Source organism: Cyprinodon tularosa, unplaced genomic scaffold (assembly GCF_016077235.1).
Source record: "Cyprinodon tularosa strain WSP-4 unplaced genomic scaffold, ASM1607723v1 ctg21, whole genome shotgun sequence".
Taxonomy (NCBI): domain Eukaryota; kingdom Metazoa; phylum Chordata; class Actinopteri; order Cyprinodontiformes; family Cyprinodontidae; genus Cyprinodon; species Cyprinodon tularosa.
Window position 1 is genome coordinate 426,226 of NW_024038778.1, and position 18,544 is coordinate 444,769.

At 41.0% G+C, this 18,544-nt stretch overlaps 2 protein-coding genes across 2 annotated transcripts in view; one reads left to right on the forward strand and one right to left on the reverse strand.

The window, feature by feature from the left end:
* Positions 1-18,544, forward strand: part of slc5a10 (solute carrier family 5 member 10) — a 45,776-nt gene that overhangs the window by 11,567 nt on the left and 15,665 nt on the right. Inside the window, exon 9 of the mRNA XM_038285285.1 lies at positions 6,685-6,820. Within this exon, the coding sequence (XP_038141213.1) occupies positions 6,685-6,820 (136 nt within the window). The remainder of the gene's footprint in view (positions 1-6,684; positions 6,821-18,544) is intronic.
* On the reverse strand, positions 2,240-16,940 carry LOC119783659 (protein FAM83G). The gene is made up of 5 exons (XM_038285284.1): positions 15,773-16,940; positions 13,707-13,874; positions 12,738-12,862; positions 8,486-9,854; positions 2,240-3,276 (listed from the first exon to the last, which is right to left on the reverse strand). The coding sequence occupies exons 1-5, from the start codon at positions 16,262-16,264 to the stop codon at positions 2,914-2,916; spliced, it is 2,517 nt and encodes an 838-aa protein (XP_038141212.1). The 5' UTR covers positions 16,265-16,940; the 3' UTR covers positions 2,240-2,913.

Here is an 18,544-nt window from a genome sequence, read left to right on the forward strand (position 1 = left end):
GCTTTGGTGGAGCCGCATAGGTCATCAAGTTGAAAAGCTTAAAAAAAGGCAGTTATTCTTCATCGTGCAAAAAAAAAGGTTTTAGTGCACTATTCGCTTTAAGGTAGGAATGTTAAGTGGAGGGCTGCATGGTGGCTCAGTAGGTAGCACTGTTGCCTTGCAGCAAGAAGGTTAATTAGTAATGGGTTCATTAGAGATGCCAATTAGCCTCGTTCAATTCTGGGAATTGAGATCTCGAATCAGCCTGTTTAATTGGCATCTAAGTTGTCCTTAGATGTGAGTGTGTGTGTGAATGTGTGTATGTCTTTGTGTGCCTCTGTGTTGCCCTGAGACAGACTGGTGAGCTGTCCAGGGTGTACTCCACCTCTCGCCCATTGACTTACGGAGATAGGCACGGCCCCATTGCCCCAAAGCAGGAGAAGATGGATGGATAGATGTTTAGTGGCTGTTATCTGAAAAATGCAAGTATCTCCTGATTATCCTTTCAAAACTTGAAGATATGGACCTGCAGATCTGCTATCTAATATATCCAAGAGACAACCCTAAGAACAAACTACAGTAATCACCAGCTTTTCTGGGCCAAAAGTACCAAAACCAATTAAACTCTTTTGAAATTTTGTCATTTAGAAGTACAGCCTTATATATATCACATTGGGCTTTTCTATCATACATGAACACAAAGAAAAGCATCAGATTCGTAATTTGGTTATTAAATGTGTCATAAATTAAAATCTATGTATGAGCATTTTGAATAACTTTATTCTAATACCTCAAAATAAAACCCATAAATACAGCTGCTCTGTGAAGGCATCACAGGCTTGTCAGGGAATCTGAGAGAGCAAATAGCAGCAGTGGTTAAGTTTAGATTATAAAACAATATTTGAGGCCCTAAAAACATCACTGATATGCAGTCGGTCCAATGATTGCAAATGAAAATAATGCGTTACAGATATCGAGGTATGGCTTCGAAGTAGCGTTTTAACCAGAGATTATTAGGGGCAATAGAGCCATTGCTTGGAGGAAAAAACTAAAGTATAATAACCTGTCAAGATAAGCCAAGTGATTAAAGGTTATTATTTACAGTTTGCTTAAGTCATGTAGAGAAAAGAGTGAATGTAGAAGCAGGTACTTCAGTTGGATGAGATTGCAAACTAAACTTTCTGGCTACAAAATGTTTTGCAGCAGAGAGCTAACCTCACATATCACCCTGAAAGCACCATGCTATTCGTCTAAACATGTTAATTGCAACATCATGCTTTGTAGCTCTATGTACATAGGTAATACAAGTGCAAACTTCAGATTTTCTTTTCCAGGGCAGTTTGAAAAATGTTTTTTTTTTTTTGCATGTATTGTTTTCCTTCCAGTTAAATTTGCTTGTATCGCTGTAAATACAACTTAAGTTCATGGATGTAACACATCCGATATATGTGGGTCATTTCTAACAACATCTAAAGCTAGAGATCCTTACCCAACCATTAAACTGGATTATGCCCACATTAGTGTGCCCTCTAGGGTGGAGCTCTACATATCGTCCCTGTAGTAGGGACAAAGAAGAATGCTAGCTGCCGTTAGCTTGTTGACTCACAACAGTAAGAGCTTCTACTGAAAGATGGGGCTTTATCAGCTCTTTATTTCAGCTCTGCAGGATTTGAGCTCAGTCTCTTCATTGGTTCAGCAGCTTTAAAGGAAAAGTCCGGTCAGCAAGTAATAACCAATGCCTAAAACTAATATGTTTGCTGTGATTTAATTAATTTACCATTAATCAGTAAAAAAATAGAAAATAATAATTTTCGTTGCAATCACTGAGTCCTGGACCGGCCATTTTTGCCCAAATATTGTGACACCTCACTACTGAAATCTTCTGGCACTTAGGTCTTGGTGCGGAAACCCTAGCGCCATTCTCCCCGCTTTACAAGCAAAGTCAATGAGAATTACTAGACACATCTGCAATCAGCTACAATTATTTAAGGTTTCAAGAGGACTTCATCACTGAAATGCATGAGAGCTATAGTTAAACAGACAATGCCCACTTGCATGGCAGTTGGATGTTGCAATACATAGGTAAAAGTGAAAAAATATTAGTTATTTCCCTTTCCGATTCATGATTCCGATTCTCGTCATTGGATTGCCAACTTGATATATGTGGGTCATTTCTAACAACACCTAAAGCTAGAGATCCTTACCCAACCATTAAACTGGATTATGCCCACATTAGTGTGCCCTCATTGTCAGTTTGATGAAGCTTCCCAAAACATTTTATTTCATTTCAGCAGGTTTCCAACTGGAGGAGTCAAAAACAGAGTTATCTTTGCAACAGTCTGTCTTTTAATTCAAAACATTCATTTTCGGTCCCATGACAGTACACTGGATATGTCTACATTTGCACAGGTTATAAACAACCTTTGTCAAATATGTAAAAGTAATCATGTCATCTTGTGCATAGGTGGAACTAATCACAGCGCTATCAGTGCTGATGCCTGATCTGTTTCTATAAGTAGACACAACCTTACATAACTCAGACACTTCATCTGTGTTTGTTGGACGTGAACAAACATTACCGTTTAAGGAAAAAGAAAAGCATCTGAGGTAATTCTAGGCTCAACATGCTGTTAGGGTATGAGTGCATGGCTTAGCAGACAAGTATATCAGAACATACTGAACAAAGTACCAAATGAAGGAAATAGTCCATCTTTTTCTTTAACCAAACAAAGGATCCATGGCACATGTGCACGTCTGTAAACACAAATAACTGCTATATTACTGTCAGAGCTCCTTTCCCACAGACGAAACGTCTGCTTATCACAGCAGTTCTCCTAGTTATGTTGAACTGCAGGCTTTAAATCGAAAACAGTCCAAACTGAATTGCTCCCAGTTTCTAACCAGGACCTCATGTACCTGTTCTAACCAACGGTTCTACCTAGCAGCATTATTACTATGAGATGCTTTTTTCTGAGAGGTTCCTGCTCGTCCTTTCAAACTTTTAAAGCTGTTGAGTTTTGACAGAGACACTCCGAGCAATCCCTTTGGGTCAGCTGTTGGCTGGGGTGATATCTTCCTGTAGCCAGGACTGTGTCTCCGTGGTGATCGCCCAGAGCGGGCTTCCACACGCTGCTGTGTTGGGTCGGGCGGCACCAGTTGCCCCTGCCAGTAACGGTGTCCTCCGATCACGAGAGCAGCAGTTCTTGAAGGGCGGTGATAACTTCCCGGTTTTGCAATTATAACTTTGGGACCCTTCCATCTTGCATCACGAGCTGGAGACCTTGAGTCCGGCCAAAGCTGTAAGGAGAGAAGCAACAGAGAGATGAGTAACCCCTGGAGTACCACAAGGGGTGATTCTTGGTCCCTCATAATTCAGTTTACATTATTTCAACCTTTCATAAGCGGTTTGTCAGTTTTGGTTTCTTACCCGAGTTATTTTATATTAAAATAGGTTATTGAGCAAAAGAATGCCATATTTTCCGGACTATAGAGCGCACCTCACTATAAGCCACGCCTTTTTTTTTTTTTTTTTTACTGGAAATGTACATACATAAGCCACAGTGGGCTATAATATATGCACCGCTGATATCTACTGAAATTTCTCTCACCAAACCTATAGGGGGAGCTCTACATATCGTCCCTGTAGTAGGGACAAAGAAGAATGCTAGCTGCCGTTAGCTTGTTGACTCACAACAGTAAGAGCTTCTACTGAAAGATGGGGCTTTATCAGCTCTTTATTTCAGCTCTGCAGGATTTGAGCTCAGTCTCTTTATTGGTTCAGCAGCTTTAAAGGAAAAGTCCGGTCAGCAAGTAATAACCAATGCCTAAAACTAATATGTTTGCTGTGATTTAATTAATTTACCATTAATCAGTAAAAAAATTGAAAATATTAATTTTCGTTGCCATCACTGAGTCCTGGACCGGCCATTTTTGCCCAAATATTGTGACACCTCACTACTGAAATCTTCTGGCACTTAGGTCTTGGTGCGGAAACCCTAGCGCCATTCTCCCCGCTTTACAAGCAAAGTCAATGAGAATTACTAGACACATCTGCAATCAGCTACAATTATTTAAGGTTTCAAGAGGACTTCATCACTGAAATGCATGAGAGCTATAGTTAAACAGACAATGCCCACTTGCATGGCAGTTGGATGTTGCAATACATAGGTAAAAGTGAAAAAATATTAGTTATTTCCCTTTCCGATTCATGATTCCGATTCTCGTCATTGGATTGCCAACTTGAAGAGGGAGGATTTGCCATCAAACTTCTGGCCAGAGAAAAAACACGTCATTCATCCGTTACTCTCTGCTCCACATAGTGCACTGGTCATGGCCAATATGGATAATAGGGCCTTGTGACAAACATCAGATACAGCAGCAGGACTTCCTCAACAGCCGATACCGCACCGTGACGTCCCACACCGGTAGGCGGCAGTAGTGCTCTTTGACAAACATGGATGTCTCCGGTAAAGAACAGTCAAATGAAAAACTCTTAATTAAAAACCCATATCATTTATTGAAAAGTATGTAATAATTTCATCCTTAAAGTACTTTCAGAAGTTTGTATTCTGAATATGACTGGACTTTTCCTTTACTGCGGAAAATAAACATCAAAATGTGAGAATTCCGGACATTTGTTCTCTGCTGTGCTTGCTGCTAGCATGTTCCTTTGCAAATGAAAATAAACCCCTAATTCTTCCATTTCCACCTTCTTCTGGAATCAACAGTAAAGCTGCACCTTCTAATAAACTGCATGGTTCAAAGCATGGCAAAAACACAGAGACTTATAGTCCAGAAAATATGGTAGATTAAAAAGTAAGAAGTCAAATAATTTCACTCTTAGAACACATTTCTATTATCTATAAATATTATAAAAAAATTATTAAGACATTTATATTTCTTTCAGCAAATCTCTTCTCACACACTTCTGTTTAAATGTTTGACATTTTAAAGACCACTTCACAATTGTCACCATCCTCTCCAAAGATGTGTCAAAAACCTTTATCCTTTTATATCTGGAGCTTAACCTCATAGTGAAAAAAATACCACCTTAAATTTGAGCGCCTCATTATTCCTTTGAAAATACCATTTTCAAAGGTATCTTTAACTTTTTTACACTTGAACAGTGTTGAACTTTTAATTAGTAACAAATTATTTGCTTTTCTCTTTTCCTCTTCAAACTGTGAACCACAAGGAAGTCTTAAAAATGTTTAAGACAGCTAAAAATGTAGAAATATGTTAAAATATATGTATTTTTCAAAAGCCCTTTTCTAATATACTTTAGCAAAAAAGGGTTAATTTGTTTAAGAAGTAAAATGTCTACATGTAACAAATCTAAAAAGGTTTAAGGCCTAATTCTTCACAGAGGCCCAAAAATGTCTTACAGATGGTGAGATGACCCACAGTCACTTTTCAGAAAAATGCTTCAGCTAACAATCATTAATTTAAGTCTCATGTCGAAACTGTCTGCTCTTCAACTTTCCAAATCATTATCTAAGCCCTTCAGGACTGTTTTGTTTCACTGAGCCTGGAGTGAAATAAATGGAGTGAACTGGAAAATGTCTGTGACTCTTATCTGTTGTTTCTTTGTTGGCATTCGAAGAGAACCACACAGAAAATATTTAGAAACGAAATATGAATGTAATCTGAAGCTGATAAGAGTCCCTATAACTGTGAAACATAAGTGAAAGTACAAACAAACAGGAATAGGAAGCACGTCATATTTTATTCCTGATCTTGTCATCTTTATGCCACACAGCACCTGACAAGCCTCAATAAACCATTAAATATGTTGTAATAAAACTCTTTAACTACATAATAACTCCATTCCCTCACCTTAATCACTGTTAGATACTTAGTAATGTGTCATATTGACAAATACTGTGATTTCTTTTTAAAACAAAGATTTAGAATAATATTGAAAACGACCTCAAAAAAACGAGAAAACACAAAAATGTTTAGTTGTAAAAGATACAAAACATTTTGCACAAAATTGATGGATTCTTAAAATAGTTAGTCCCCCTTAAATACAGTATTTACACTTCCTGGAATAATGTCTGGATATAAAAAGGTATATTAATTTTTTCTACATTTCAAATAATAATAAGAGAACCGAAAACAGGAAATAGCTTTAAATTGGTCTGCCTACATCAGGCGTTTACCTGAAAGGTTCACCATGCCAAGAAACAAACAACTGATCAGCGGAATGCTGATCTTGCTGCATGGAGTTTGCATGTTCTCCGTGTGCATGTGTGGGTTCTCTACTGGTACTCCTAATTCTTCCTGTTAGGTTAATTGGCAACAGACTGGCGACCTATCCGAGGTGTACCACGCCTCTCGCCCATAGACTGAGATAGGACTAAGCGGGAGAAAATGGATGGATTTTTATCATTTTCTTTGTTATGCTTTGAAATAAGTCTATTTTTACAATTCTTATTTCACCATTTATCCCATTTCATTTCTGTTTTGATGAATAATTTATGTTTAATTAGAAATTAGGGTTGTTTTAGTATCTAAAACTTCCTAATTTTCTCTAAAAGAAACTTTGTTTTTACCTTTTCTTCGAAAGGTAGGTCAACCTGTTTTTTGGGGAAGCACATATTTTCCCTTCACTTTCCTTTCATGGTGGCCATAGATTATTTCAACCTCTATTTGTCCTCCTAATATTATTGTTTTGTTCTTGATTTATCTCTCCTGTACATACAGGTCATTGTACAACGGTCCTTGTCAGCTAAGAACATGAGTCACGTCAAAGGAGCTTCAATCTTTGCCGCCTATCTGAAGTTGCTGCCCTTCATCTTCATCATCCTTCCGGGCATGATTAGCCGAGCCCTCTATCCAGGTGCACGCCCACTCAAACAAAGACAACATCCACGCATTGATTTTAATTAAGAGAACAAAGGTAAAACACGCCGTGTCTTTGCAGGTAGAGACTTGTTTCGCTGCCACAGGTGAACTGGCAAACTGTTTCTTTTTTAGATGAGTTTGTAAAACAGATGTATGTGTGTGTGTGTGTGTGCATGTCTGAAAAAGATTCTCAGCATTTCCTGTAAATCAATGCTGAAAAAAATACTTCTGGGAAGCTGAGGACTTTCCCAGTGATCAGTCCTGACAGACGCAGGGTCATAATGACAGCAGGGATTTTTAATGCCATACAATCAAAAAACATTTTTAATATCATTCTTACGCAAAAGCTTCCTTCAGTATTTATTTCTCAGTTCAACACAGAGAAACTACACAGCTTTATGCAAACCTAACATCCTGGGAATCTTCCTTCTTTGGCTGAAGAGTTACTTAAAAATAAACATGATTTGCAAACATATGGATACTCATACAATTGATAGAATAGATCGACATGACGTATTGTGTCATTTCTAAGTGGAAGAAGAAATCCTACATGGTTTTAAAGTGTTTACAAATAAATGTCTAAAAAGGTTTGGGGTGCCTTTGTTTTGGTCAATATTCAGTAGAAGAATCATTCCCAGCAAAAGCTGTCCGTATCAACAGATTGAAATGTTGCCCTGTTCTGCCTAGCACCTGTGAACAGCAAATATTTCAGTCTTGCCTCAGATCCTTGATAAAAACCCTGTCTGGGGTCTGACTGAGCCATCGTGACGCTTTGATCCAAGTCTTTTCTTCCAGAATTGTTCTAGTTTTCCATTTATTCATCTTCCCATCAGCTCTGGTAAGCTTCCCTTTCCTTACTGAAAAAAGGATCATGTGTTGAGCTCTATGTTCAGCGGTACGTTTCTGCCACTTAACGTATTTCTATGCTGGCATTAAAGTTCAGATTTTCCTTCTTCTGATCAAAAAACCTATTGAATGTTTGTCGTGTTTCCTGGATGGCCTTCAATCTGCAAACACATGGTGGCCCCTTGACTGCTGCTCTGCCTGATGCTTTCCTTACCAATCCTGTCTGTCTAGGTCAGAGGTCGATAACCTGAGGCCCCGGAGCCACACTGGTTAATTAGCTTTCTCAAAGTGGCTCCAAAAAGTGTCTTGGATTGTATAGATAATATATAGTAAGGCTGGTTTGAACAGTTGTTCTATTTCTGTTTAACATCAGCAAAAACGTTTTCCACCAGATTAATGCTAAAAGTTTATGAGAGTTTATACCAGGCAGCTTATAAACTCAGACGGCCTCATTTTCGAAGTTTAAACTTTTTTTCACACAACATATACTTGTCAAACTAAGTCCTTTGTTGGTTTTGTGGCACCAGAAACTCTTATGTTGTTGAAGCAAGGGGAAAAATAGATCTTATGAAGATCCTGAGTCTTATGAAGGCATCCTGTTGTAAAGTGGGAAAAAACTAGACGATTTTAAGGGGTGTTAGGACATTTTTGGAGGCGGTGGATAAATAAGTTCTAATGAAGCAGGTTGGCTGGACTTGTAATTCCAGAACTTAAAACAACAAAATCATTGTTCATAAAGCAATGGAAGCTGGCTTAGTTCTTTTATCACTTCTTACAGGTTAGCAAGTGGTTTTTTGTTTTTATGTGTGCTCACCTGTCCTATGTGTCGGTGTGGGGAAGCATGTCCCTGTCTACGCAGTTGCTGGGATTGCCGAATGAGGGAGGAGCCGCCCTCTGATTGGTTGGCCTCCCGCAGGTCCAGCATGCTCTGAGAGAAGCGAGCCATCATGTTGAGTCCGTCTCCGTGGGAAGGCCCTCTTCCTGATCCGGTCTGCCCCCCGTTGGTGAGCGCTTCGCCGCCTGCGTCCTGCTGGGAACAGTCAAAGAACTCCTCCTCTGATGCTGTGGAAGCGCTCGAGGGTTCGTCGTTGAGCGCTCGGTCGCAGATGACCTTAGTGCTGTCCTGGCTCCCCTCTTCGTTGCTGCCAGAGTCTCCGCTGTCATTCTTCGACGTTAACCGGATACGGTTCCGGGTCTTCTCGGGTTGCTCTTTGTGTAGATTATCCACCTGGTCCATTTTGATCAGAGTGACCTGAGCCTCACCGGGCTGCTCTGATGAGGCGGGGTCTATGACCAACTGCAGCGTGCGGCGTTTGGGAACGGGAGGCGCTGCAGGCGGTGTTTCTTGAGTTTTTCCAGCATTGTCCATAGGCTGTGTATCAGTAGTAACTTTGAGTTGTGTTGTAGACGTTTGTGGTTCATGTTGTGGAGATGAGCTGGGCTTCTCAGTGGGTCCTCTGGAGTCAGTTTGGTCCTTATTTGGAGCACTTTGGGATCCAAGCTTGTTTTCTGCTGGAACTACAGGGGTGGAGTCTTTAGCACTCCCAGTCCCAGGCAGATTGTTTCCTGTTTGAGTGTCTTTTTCACCCTGATTTGCGTTGGATTCCTCAGTCGGTGCTGGTTGAGTCAGTGGTGAGCTGAAGCGTATAGCCTGGCTGACCTCGAACCTTTCCGACCTCTGGAGGTGAACCTGATGGGCTCTCTTTTCATCCCTGATGTTGATGAAGCCGATCACATCACTCGGGGGATCTGGCTCCGGCCAGGTTGGCAGATACGGGATTAAGTTGGCTTTCTCCAGATGGACTAACCCAGGGTGTAGGGGCGACTCCTCAATAACCTCCTTAAGGCGTGCTTTCATCACCTTCAACCCAGCGGGAATCTGGGAGTTTGATTCCTTTTTACTGGAGTTCTGGTCAGAGGGGGTGGGGCTTGTGTGAGCTCCTGTTGTGACAAGTGCGTATTTGGGATTGATGAGCTTTCTGGCGACAGAAGCTGGGACAGGTGCAGGCACTGTCTGAGGCAGCGGGTCGGGGATTGGCTCGTCCTGCAAGGGAACCTTGCTGAGCGACACTCCCCTGGACGTAAGGAAGAGATCCCGAAACTGAATGTCGAAGGTCTCTACTGCCTGCCCAGTTATGACGGTGATGAGGTTCCGGTCCAGGCGGGAAGAGGACCAGGTGAAACTGCAACACCACAGAGATTAAAACGTTAGGTCACCGGAGTAGATTAACATTTCATTACCACCTGGGAAAAACCCAAGTAGTAAGCTATTACAGCCATATAACTGCACCAGATGTCTTTTTGCTGAAGTCACACATCTCCAGATGATCTTTGATCAAATCACATAATTGTTAACCCTTCCTGGAGGAATCAGAGTCACAGCAGTGAAGAAGCTAGACAAGCACGCCTCTACAGACAAAGGCGTTCTGTGTTTGCCTGCAGGAAAGTCTGGCTAGTTTATTAAAATTAGCCTCAGCTGATATTAGATGTGCTGCAACATGTAACAAAAGACCAGAAAGGATGAACACTGGATATAGAAACCATTACACAATCCGTCCACGGGGTGTAATGTCTCTGAGCTGTTTTAAGTAATTTGAAGAGATTTGCCTTCACATCAGTTTCACAATAACTGATAAACGTTACTGGTTTTGAGTCAGCTGGAAGACAAAAAGAGGATGATGAAATCTACTGAGCCCTTATGAGTCCAAGAAAGAAAGCCTTGTAGTATCCATAGCCCTTACACATTTACTCACTTTGAAACTAACAGTTATATCTGTATGAGAAAAAAAAACACATAAAATACAGCCTCCCGTTACTTGGACACCAATACATAGATCCCAGGGTCATCAAATATCTTCAAAAGTCTCCTGACTATCAGCAGCATCTCTCTGTGAGTGATCTAATCTTAGTAACAAATCCAGCTGTGCTGTGGAGGCCTCAGAGGTTTTGTTGGATAGAATTAGAGAATGAACAGCATCATGAAGGAACATAGCAGACAAGGAGAAGCAGGGTTAGCTTGTTTGTTTTTTTATCAGAATATGACTATTATAAACCAACCACAACAAGGGTGGCCACTTAACCCGACAAGCCAAACAAGGACAGCATAAAACAAGGAACTGACCCAGAAAAACATTAACCAAAGTAACTCTGGAGGAGCTGCAGAGATTCACAGCTCAAGTAGTTTGCTAAAAGCAATTTGATAGACAAGGAAAAAATGCTGGTTTTGTGGCCAGGAGGGACCTTCTTAACTGGCAAGTTAAACAGTCTGAAAACCCACAAGTCATCTAAGGCAAGTTCCTGTGGAAGATTCTCAGCCATCCAGGTCATAGTCACTCCAAAACTCCCTCTTCAAAGGGTTTCTGTCCTTTGTGTTGGTTTATTGGATTCTGATCAAATCCAAAGATGTTGGCAACAACATGAATGTAATAATTAAAAGAGGTAGTGAAACTTCTTCAAGGCATTGCATGCTAATAAACAGAAGCAGCATAGCTGTGGCCTAGCTGCCATGAATCAGATTTAAGCGGTGCTGCAACTGTGACGCATTAGCAATCATATTTTAGTACGACCCAGCTCCCCACGAGACACCAAGGATATTATCTGCCTCTGTGGCTGCTACATTCTCCTCTTTGTACATCAGCTAGTTGCTAAGTATTTCTGTCAGTAATTTTCTGCTGAGCAGGATGTGTGTGGTTGATTTATGTGAGCTTCCTCCTGCGGGGTAAACTCTAAGGCCTGGGTGAGGGATAGAAACTAGACAAAACCAACAAACTGAACATTCGATTTAGAACGGTATAGGGAATGTGTACGTTTTTTAAGTCTAGCTTTCTAACACTAGCCTTTGGCTCAATTCAAGGGCCTTACTATTTTTTAGATGAACGTTTTTATAGTTACCTCTGATCCAATGTTCGTGCAATGTGTGTTTAAAAATACAGGAAATAAGATGGTGGAGGACAAAAGAAGAAGTGGAAGCAATAACAATTATTTCTTTTTGACAACAGGGCAGAAAATCTTGTAAAAATCAGACACAGAACTCAGTCATTGTTTTTCAATAACCTTCTACCAAGTTTTCAGTTCATATTTCTATTTGATAATTAGCTAAAAGCATAATATTTGCTTGGTTATCCATGCAATTTGTTTTGTACTTTACATTATTTTATCAACAAAGGAAGTTCCTCCAGCTGCTGTCACGCTGCTCTCTAACTTATTGTGCCTTGCGTGTTTTTAAAATGAGGAAAGGGATTTATTTAGTCAAAAATCTGGTGCTGTCCCACCTGTGAAGTATGCACGCTGCTTTTGATGTTCCTATAGTGTATAGAGAATGTGTATTAGGATGGAGGGTATTTTCCAAACATAATTTTGTCAAAGTTGCACCCCCCAAAAACTCCATATTATACCCAATAATAGTACATTTTTATCCATTTACAAAGTATCTTACATGGAGGATTGGTTTATTTTCATTTGCCAGGGAAATATTAGCAATTCCTGCTGAAAGCAGCCACCTATCCTGCCCATATACAAAGCATTCACTTGTTGCTGTACTTTTGACACAGTCACCAGTGCCAGTGGTTGTACTTTGAAAGCATGATCATGAGCCTTTAAAAGCAAGCTGACAATTGTCTATTGATGGTTGTTTTCTACATTACTTCAAATCTAATAAAAGACGATATTTAGCAGTACATGACTGTTGAAAAAGTTGCTTTGGGCCCAAAAATGACTTTAGATTTTATATTATATCTAAAAGCAATTCAATTTTTTCTATTGTTTTCATAATACCGACCTGCTCTACCTAAACTGACTATGATTCAACAGAAAAAGAAGCTGTTGGTAGACCCAAACTTACACCATTGGTCCAGCCCAACTGAAACATTAGGTAGATACTTAATAATCTGAGAGAGGTATAATCGGGGGTATGTGCATAATTCTTTGGTTCTTTGGTGAGGTGTCTTAAAGTGATCAGAGACAGAAGCCAGGATCTATAGAAAAACTGAAAACTTTGCAAGGCACTAAAAACCTAAAAGACAGTCAGTTAGATGTTAGTGACCAAGCACTGAATTATTAGCGCTCACCTGTATGAACCAGAGATGGCTCTGTCTCCATCTACAAGGAGGAACTTCTGACTCAAGGATCCTCGAACCCTCTGTGCCGATCGCGTGAAAAATTCCAACCCTCCGCAGCAGCGCACACGCAGATTCTACACACACACACACAAAGAGTGTTAGCACTGTAAAACTCCACAGGGTTTGGCATTGAGGGCAGACAGGACTTGAATGCACAAAGGGGAAAATAATGGCAACAACAGACTGGAGGGCCTTAAGAGAAAGCCTTTCCTTGTTGCTTAAGAGTTGGTGCTCAGCATTAATAATCTCTGCATGATGTTGAGTGACTTTGCAGGTTAGAGCTTGGACTCTCATGCTTCATTGACACACCCTGTGGTGTTTGTCTTCAGCTCTGTGATAAGGGTGTGGTTCCTGGCTGAGCGATAGATCTGTGCAAAATCTCATAGGAGCAGCTACAGAAAGGAGCCATAAACACTGAGGACAGAAAAATGAAAAAAAGAAGCTAAACGGGGCGCATACCTTAGAGAGGAAGGTGGGGAACTGAAAGAGAAACAGTGACAGCGAAGGGAGTGTTGGTGGCTTATTTAATTGCCTGCAGCACAGGCGGGAAAATATTCAGCATCTTCCTGGCCCCCAGTCTAAAAAACTCCTTTATAAAATTCCTGTGAAACACTAAGCATTTTCTGTTAGTGGCTTAACCAGTTTACCTCAGAGGCAGAAAAATAATGTTCAATGTTGAAAAACTGGCTGGAACAAGGGAGACGCCTAAAGGCAAGAACCAGCAAGACTAAATCAATAAAGCCATCTAATCTAGTTCTACATCAAAAACTCTGATCTTGTTGATAAACACTGTTTTTCTAAAGAATACTTCTCTAAAAGAACAAACCTGTTTTTAAAAAAAACATTTTTAATGAGATTGTCCTCTACTCCCTGCTTCTAATCAAAATCCCATCCATGTGCGGGTGTGTGCATACAAACCTTTAGGTGCCCTCTGTGCATATCAGCTCTTCCACACATGGAAAGAAAGCAGGGCACTGCAGCTATATCCAGAATTATGTACACAGGGATTCTGCGTTTATAGGATGCGTCCAGAAGGTCTCGAAAGATATCCACATCTGTAAACACGTCCATCACCACAGCAATCACCTGCACATACACAAAAAAAGAAAATAAAGAAAATAAAACACACACACACAGGAAGGCAGAGCTTGTGTTAATGTTTCCTGGTCTAAGGGTGGGTTCACATTATTCTACTGTTATCAACAATATTAAACTCATTAAATGGACAGAGGAAGCTGGGCACTTTAGGGGAAGGAACAATAAATTAGGAAGGAATGAATTCCAGTCCAGAAAGTACAAGTTTCATCAAGTGACTGTTAGAGACAAAGAATGTTTTGCAGAGAGGCGATAAAATGCGGCTAGACGGGTGACTCTGTGTTCCTCTGCTGCAAAGTAGCGCCAGAGACATAGCAGTCCTGCTGACTTAACCAAAAAGGCACAACTGGAAAACAAGATGATCACGATTTAAATTAATATCAAAACATCTGCCAACAATACTGAAAAGCAGCTCTCAGATTATTTGGAAAACCAATCAGTCTACTAATCCATATAATTATGTCTGTGATTTTTAAATAAGGTCTAATTAATCTTTAGTGTAATACTAAACCGTCATATGAGACTTATGAGTAAGAAAGGTAAAAGTGTTGTTCGTCTAGCAGGCATGTAAACGTGTTTAGTGACGCAAGTGCATTTCTTTCCTCTGACACCTCAAGCTCAGACCTGCCTCTATAAAACTTTGATGTAGGCGTGTGGGAGGGCGGCACATGGTTGGGAAGCAAATGTATGAAAAGGAAAGCTGCGGCAAACAGAACATGGAAAGAACATTAGGCTTGAGTTGAATTTTAGACAATAGACTGAATAGTCTGAGCTGAGTTTGCCAAGTGAGCATAAAATGATGGCCTCCCCTCTATAAAAGAAGAAGCACTGATAAAATCAAAACCACTAATCCATTGGTATAAAAGTGTAAAATTTACTGTCAGGTAACGTTTATGATACCGGGAAACATCTAACCACAAAAGGTTGTTACAATGTGAAGGTATTTTCATTACCAACTCAGCCTGGTTATCTATATTTCCTCGAACTTCTTATGACCTCAAACTTTTTTTTCAATCCATCATGTGAAAAGGACGGATTCTAATTCCTGATTCCCAATTTCCCCCCATAATGCACATCTGACATCTCTGTATCAGGATTGGCAGGAATAAAAGGAATGCAGCGGTGAAAGCCCATGTGATCCGTATGTCTGTGTTTGTGGTGGCTCTGGCTGCATCCCACCATGGCTTGTCGATTTCTCATAGACTCTCTAATGGGCTTTCATATACATGAGTACTGAAAACATTTATTTGATTAATCCTAAATCATTGATTTGCGAAATAACAGGCAGCTTTTTCAGTAATCAAATAATTGTTACAGACAGATTTGCAGAAACAAATACCAAACAAGAGCAGAAATCAAGCCATAACTGTAAAAATATAAATGCATTTTGCATTCAAGATGAAAACCTGATTTGTCAGTAAACATGGTATTATGAAAAATCTCTTATAAAGCAACATTTGACATCCAATTATTAATCAAAAAATTATTTAAATACTGACCTATTAGCAACACAATCGTTATTTGCTGCCCTTCTTTAAAATCGCAAGGCTGTGATTATTGTTTTTGACTGTATACTTGTCCAACATGTTTTCTTCCTTCCACTAAACATTCTGTTAATAAGCCTAGCTGTAGCCTTTGTGAATGCCAGCCTCTTTAATGATTTTAATTTTCTATTTCTATACTTCAAAAGGATGCAAATGACTGTCCACAACATAGTTTTTAAGTGATATTTCTTCCATCTTAGCACAACCCTTATCTATAAATGTTATTAAAGTTTTTTTATGAATTGCATATAGGCACTTAGGCACATGGACAAAGGAATGGTGAGATCAACCAAACATTTTATATGAGTTTCTATTATAAACCTCCACCAGCACCATACTCCTCACCTTCTGAGCTCCAGCAATGCTCTTCCGAACCACCTCTTTGATGTGCGTGTGACCCTCTGTGGGAGGCTGCGTGTACACGGTCACGCGCGTCACCCCTCTGTATGAGATGGAGTCAGGCCACCCGAGGTCCAGCTCCGCCACAGAGGCCTCGGACCGGTCCGGCCAGTAAGCGAGCGACACCTCTCCGTCCTCTCCTTCTTCTCCGGACCCAGGAGTCAAGTTCCCCGCCCCGGGTGTCCCCGGTCTCGGGTGGTGTTCGTGGCCCGGTCTGTACGCCTCGGCGATGCGCGTGACTCTCTCCAGTTCCGTTTCAGAGAGGAACCCTCGAATTTCGTGCTTCTGGATGTAGTCCGTGAACGCATCGCGGCCCTTGGTGATGAGTGCTTCGAGGGCCAGCCGTTGGTCCTCGCTGTAGAAAAACTCCGGCTTGCTCTCGCTAATGCGCCAGTTGACGTGGTGGTCGTCCAGACACTGGACCTGAGACAAAGCCATAATCTCCAACTTTCAATAAAAAATAAGTTAAGCACTAAAATCAGTCTGAGGCAGTTTTCTGTCTTCCAAAAGGGTCAAGCCTATACGGTCATTACGGTACTCAGACTGTGGGTTACCCATTTAGTAGAATTTCCATAAGCTAAAAGCAGCTAACAGCGATCCAACAGACTTGGGTAACTGGATCCCTTATTCAGGTGTAGTCTGAACAAAGCTCCCTCCGCCCAGAGCCACGCCTTTCACCTGACGGAGGCTCCCGGCCGGCGGCCCCGCAGCCTCAGGGCTCGGCAGATGTCCCGGCGGCGGATGAATGTTTCTGCCTGTGTGAGTCAACAATAAGCGGAACACGCAGCTCAGACTCAGACAGACGTTATCAACCCCCCGTTAAATGTCCTAAAACTGCGTGAGTCAGTCCAAATGTTGCGCTGACGAGTCACTTTTCCTCCAGTTTGTCGCAGCAGCTCAGAGGTTTCCAGATGTTCAGGCAGCTGTTGGAGCAAAGTTTGCGCTTCATGAACGTGGCACGAATCTGACTGTATCCGGGTTCACGCCGCTGTTCTTGTGTTCACGACTTCCTCTAAAACAACGTTCAAACTTCTTTTAAATCCAGAGGGACAGGCGGAGAGTCTAATCACTGAGTCCGGGAACGGAAGCTCAGTGACCGGGGGCAGAAAGGCGGGGTGTCCGGGAGTTGGTGTGGAAACAGAGGCTTTAAACCCCACCCCAGACCGGACAGAGAAAAAAAAACTGTTTTTTTTTTCTTACCCAAATCATTGCCGTTATGAAAGACTGTAATAACAAAGCCACAATGCGGTGTTAATTAATATACTTTGGCAATAATAATCTAGACATCTGGGCCAGCTGGGGACAAGTAATGAAAAAGTTTAGAATCATCCTGAAAGAAAATATGCTGAGTCATGATAATAGAGTGATAAAATGTTGTGGAAAAATTATTAAATGCTAAGATTAGACTATATAAGTAAATTTTTTTGTACTTAAAGGTATAGGGGAGGATGTTGTTTTTCTGGGTGGATCATCAAAATAAGTGGTCATCCTACTTGTCAATCATTCTGCTGATATATTTACGTAAAGCCCAGGCTCGGAATTAGGAATGATTTTCAGCCCTGGCATTTTTCCAACTGCACCAGCCCACCCGAAAGAAAAATAGTCAAACGCATGCATCTCAAATGTGAAACACAAAACGAATACACATTGTAGAATAACCATCTATCTTCAGCATCACATGACAACCATCACCAAGACTTCTATAATGCAGTTTTACTGACTTCTGTTATTAACACTGACGTGACAGTGACTGCTGCTACGTAACATCCACACTTGCACGAAGCCAGCCAGACACCCACTCACACGACACAGCATCGTCACTGACCCACTGTCACAATGGGGGTGGAGGTCCGACAGGACCCAAATGCAGACACAAAAGCTTAAGATTGTTACTTGAAGGTTTAATTAACCAAAAGTTCAACAGAAGCAAAAACCCAAAACATGAATCCACAAAAATGCAGAAAACCAGGAATACTCACAACAAGAAGGGGACAAATAAATGACGACAATCCAGCCAAGAGTGACTGAACAGCAGGAGAATATATGGGAGAGAGAAAAAAAGACCAGGCTAATTAGCAGATTGGGAACAGGTGTGAACAGAGGAGGCAAGAAGGGAGCTAGGGAGAAGTAGACTGACACAAGAGAGCAAACAGGAAATATCTAAGAACTCAAATACAATCAAAAATACCTAGAACACAAGAATCGAAATAAAACCAATGCAACCAAGCAAGGGGGGGGGGTGCGGCCGGGTGGTTAGGGCATAGGGCTTTGAATCCTGAGATTGGGAGTTCGATCCCCCACTCCCCAGACTGCCACTCTGGGTCCCTGAGCAAGACCCTCAACCCCACACTGCACAATGGCAGCCCACTGCTCCACAAGGGGATGGGTTGAATGCAGAGATAAATTTCTCCTGTGTGAGATCAATAATGTTCAATTTATTATTTATTTAAGCTCAGAGATAAAACTTGAACAAAACCAAAACCATGACACCCACGTTTTCCAGCACAAAAAATTTTCATAAACCGCCTGTATATATGAAATCTCGCCCAATTTGAACCAAAGTCTAGTGATCTCTAAGGCCATAAATCTAAAGAAAATAAAAATTTTTACCCATAGACGGCCATCCCAACCTGCCGCGTAATAACGTTAGCCTTTAGATGCAAAACCCCATCATGCACCGCAACATATTTTTGCAAAATATTCAAACATAAATCCGCC

Excerpts from the sequence above, each read along its gene's own strand:
- LOC119783659 (XM_038285284.1), bottom strand. The coding sequence starts at position 16,264 with ATGGCTTTGTCTCAGGTCCAGTGTCTGGACGACCACCACGTCAACTGG. Across the intron at positions 13,875-15,772 it reads GCATTGCTGGAGCTCAGAAG|GTGATTGCTGTGGTGATGGA; the intron begins GTGAGGAGTATG and ends GTGTATGTGCAG. Across the intron at positions 3,277-8,485 it reads CACACCGACACATAGGACAG|CTTTGGCCGGACTCAAGGTC; the intron begins GTGAGCACACAT and ends CTCTCCTTACAG.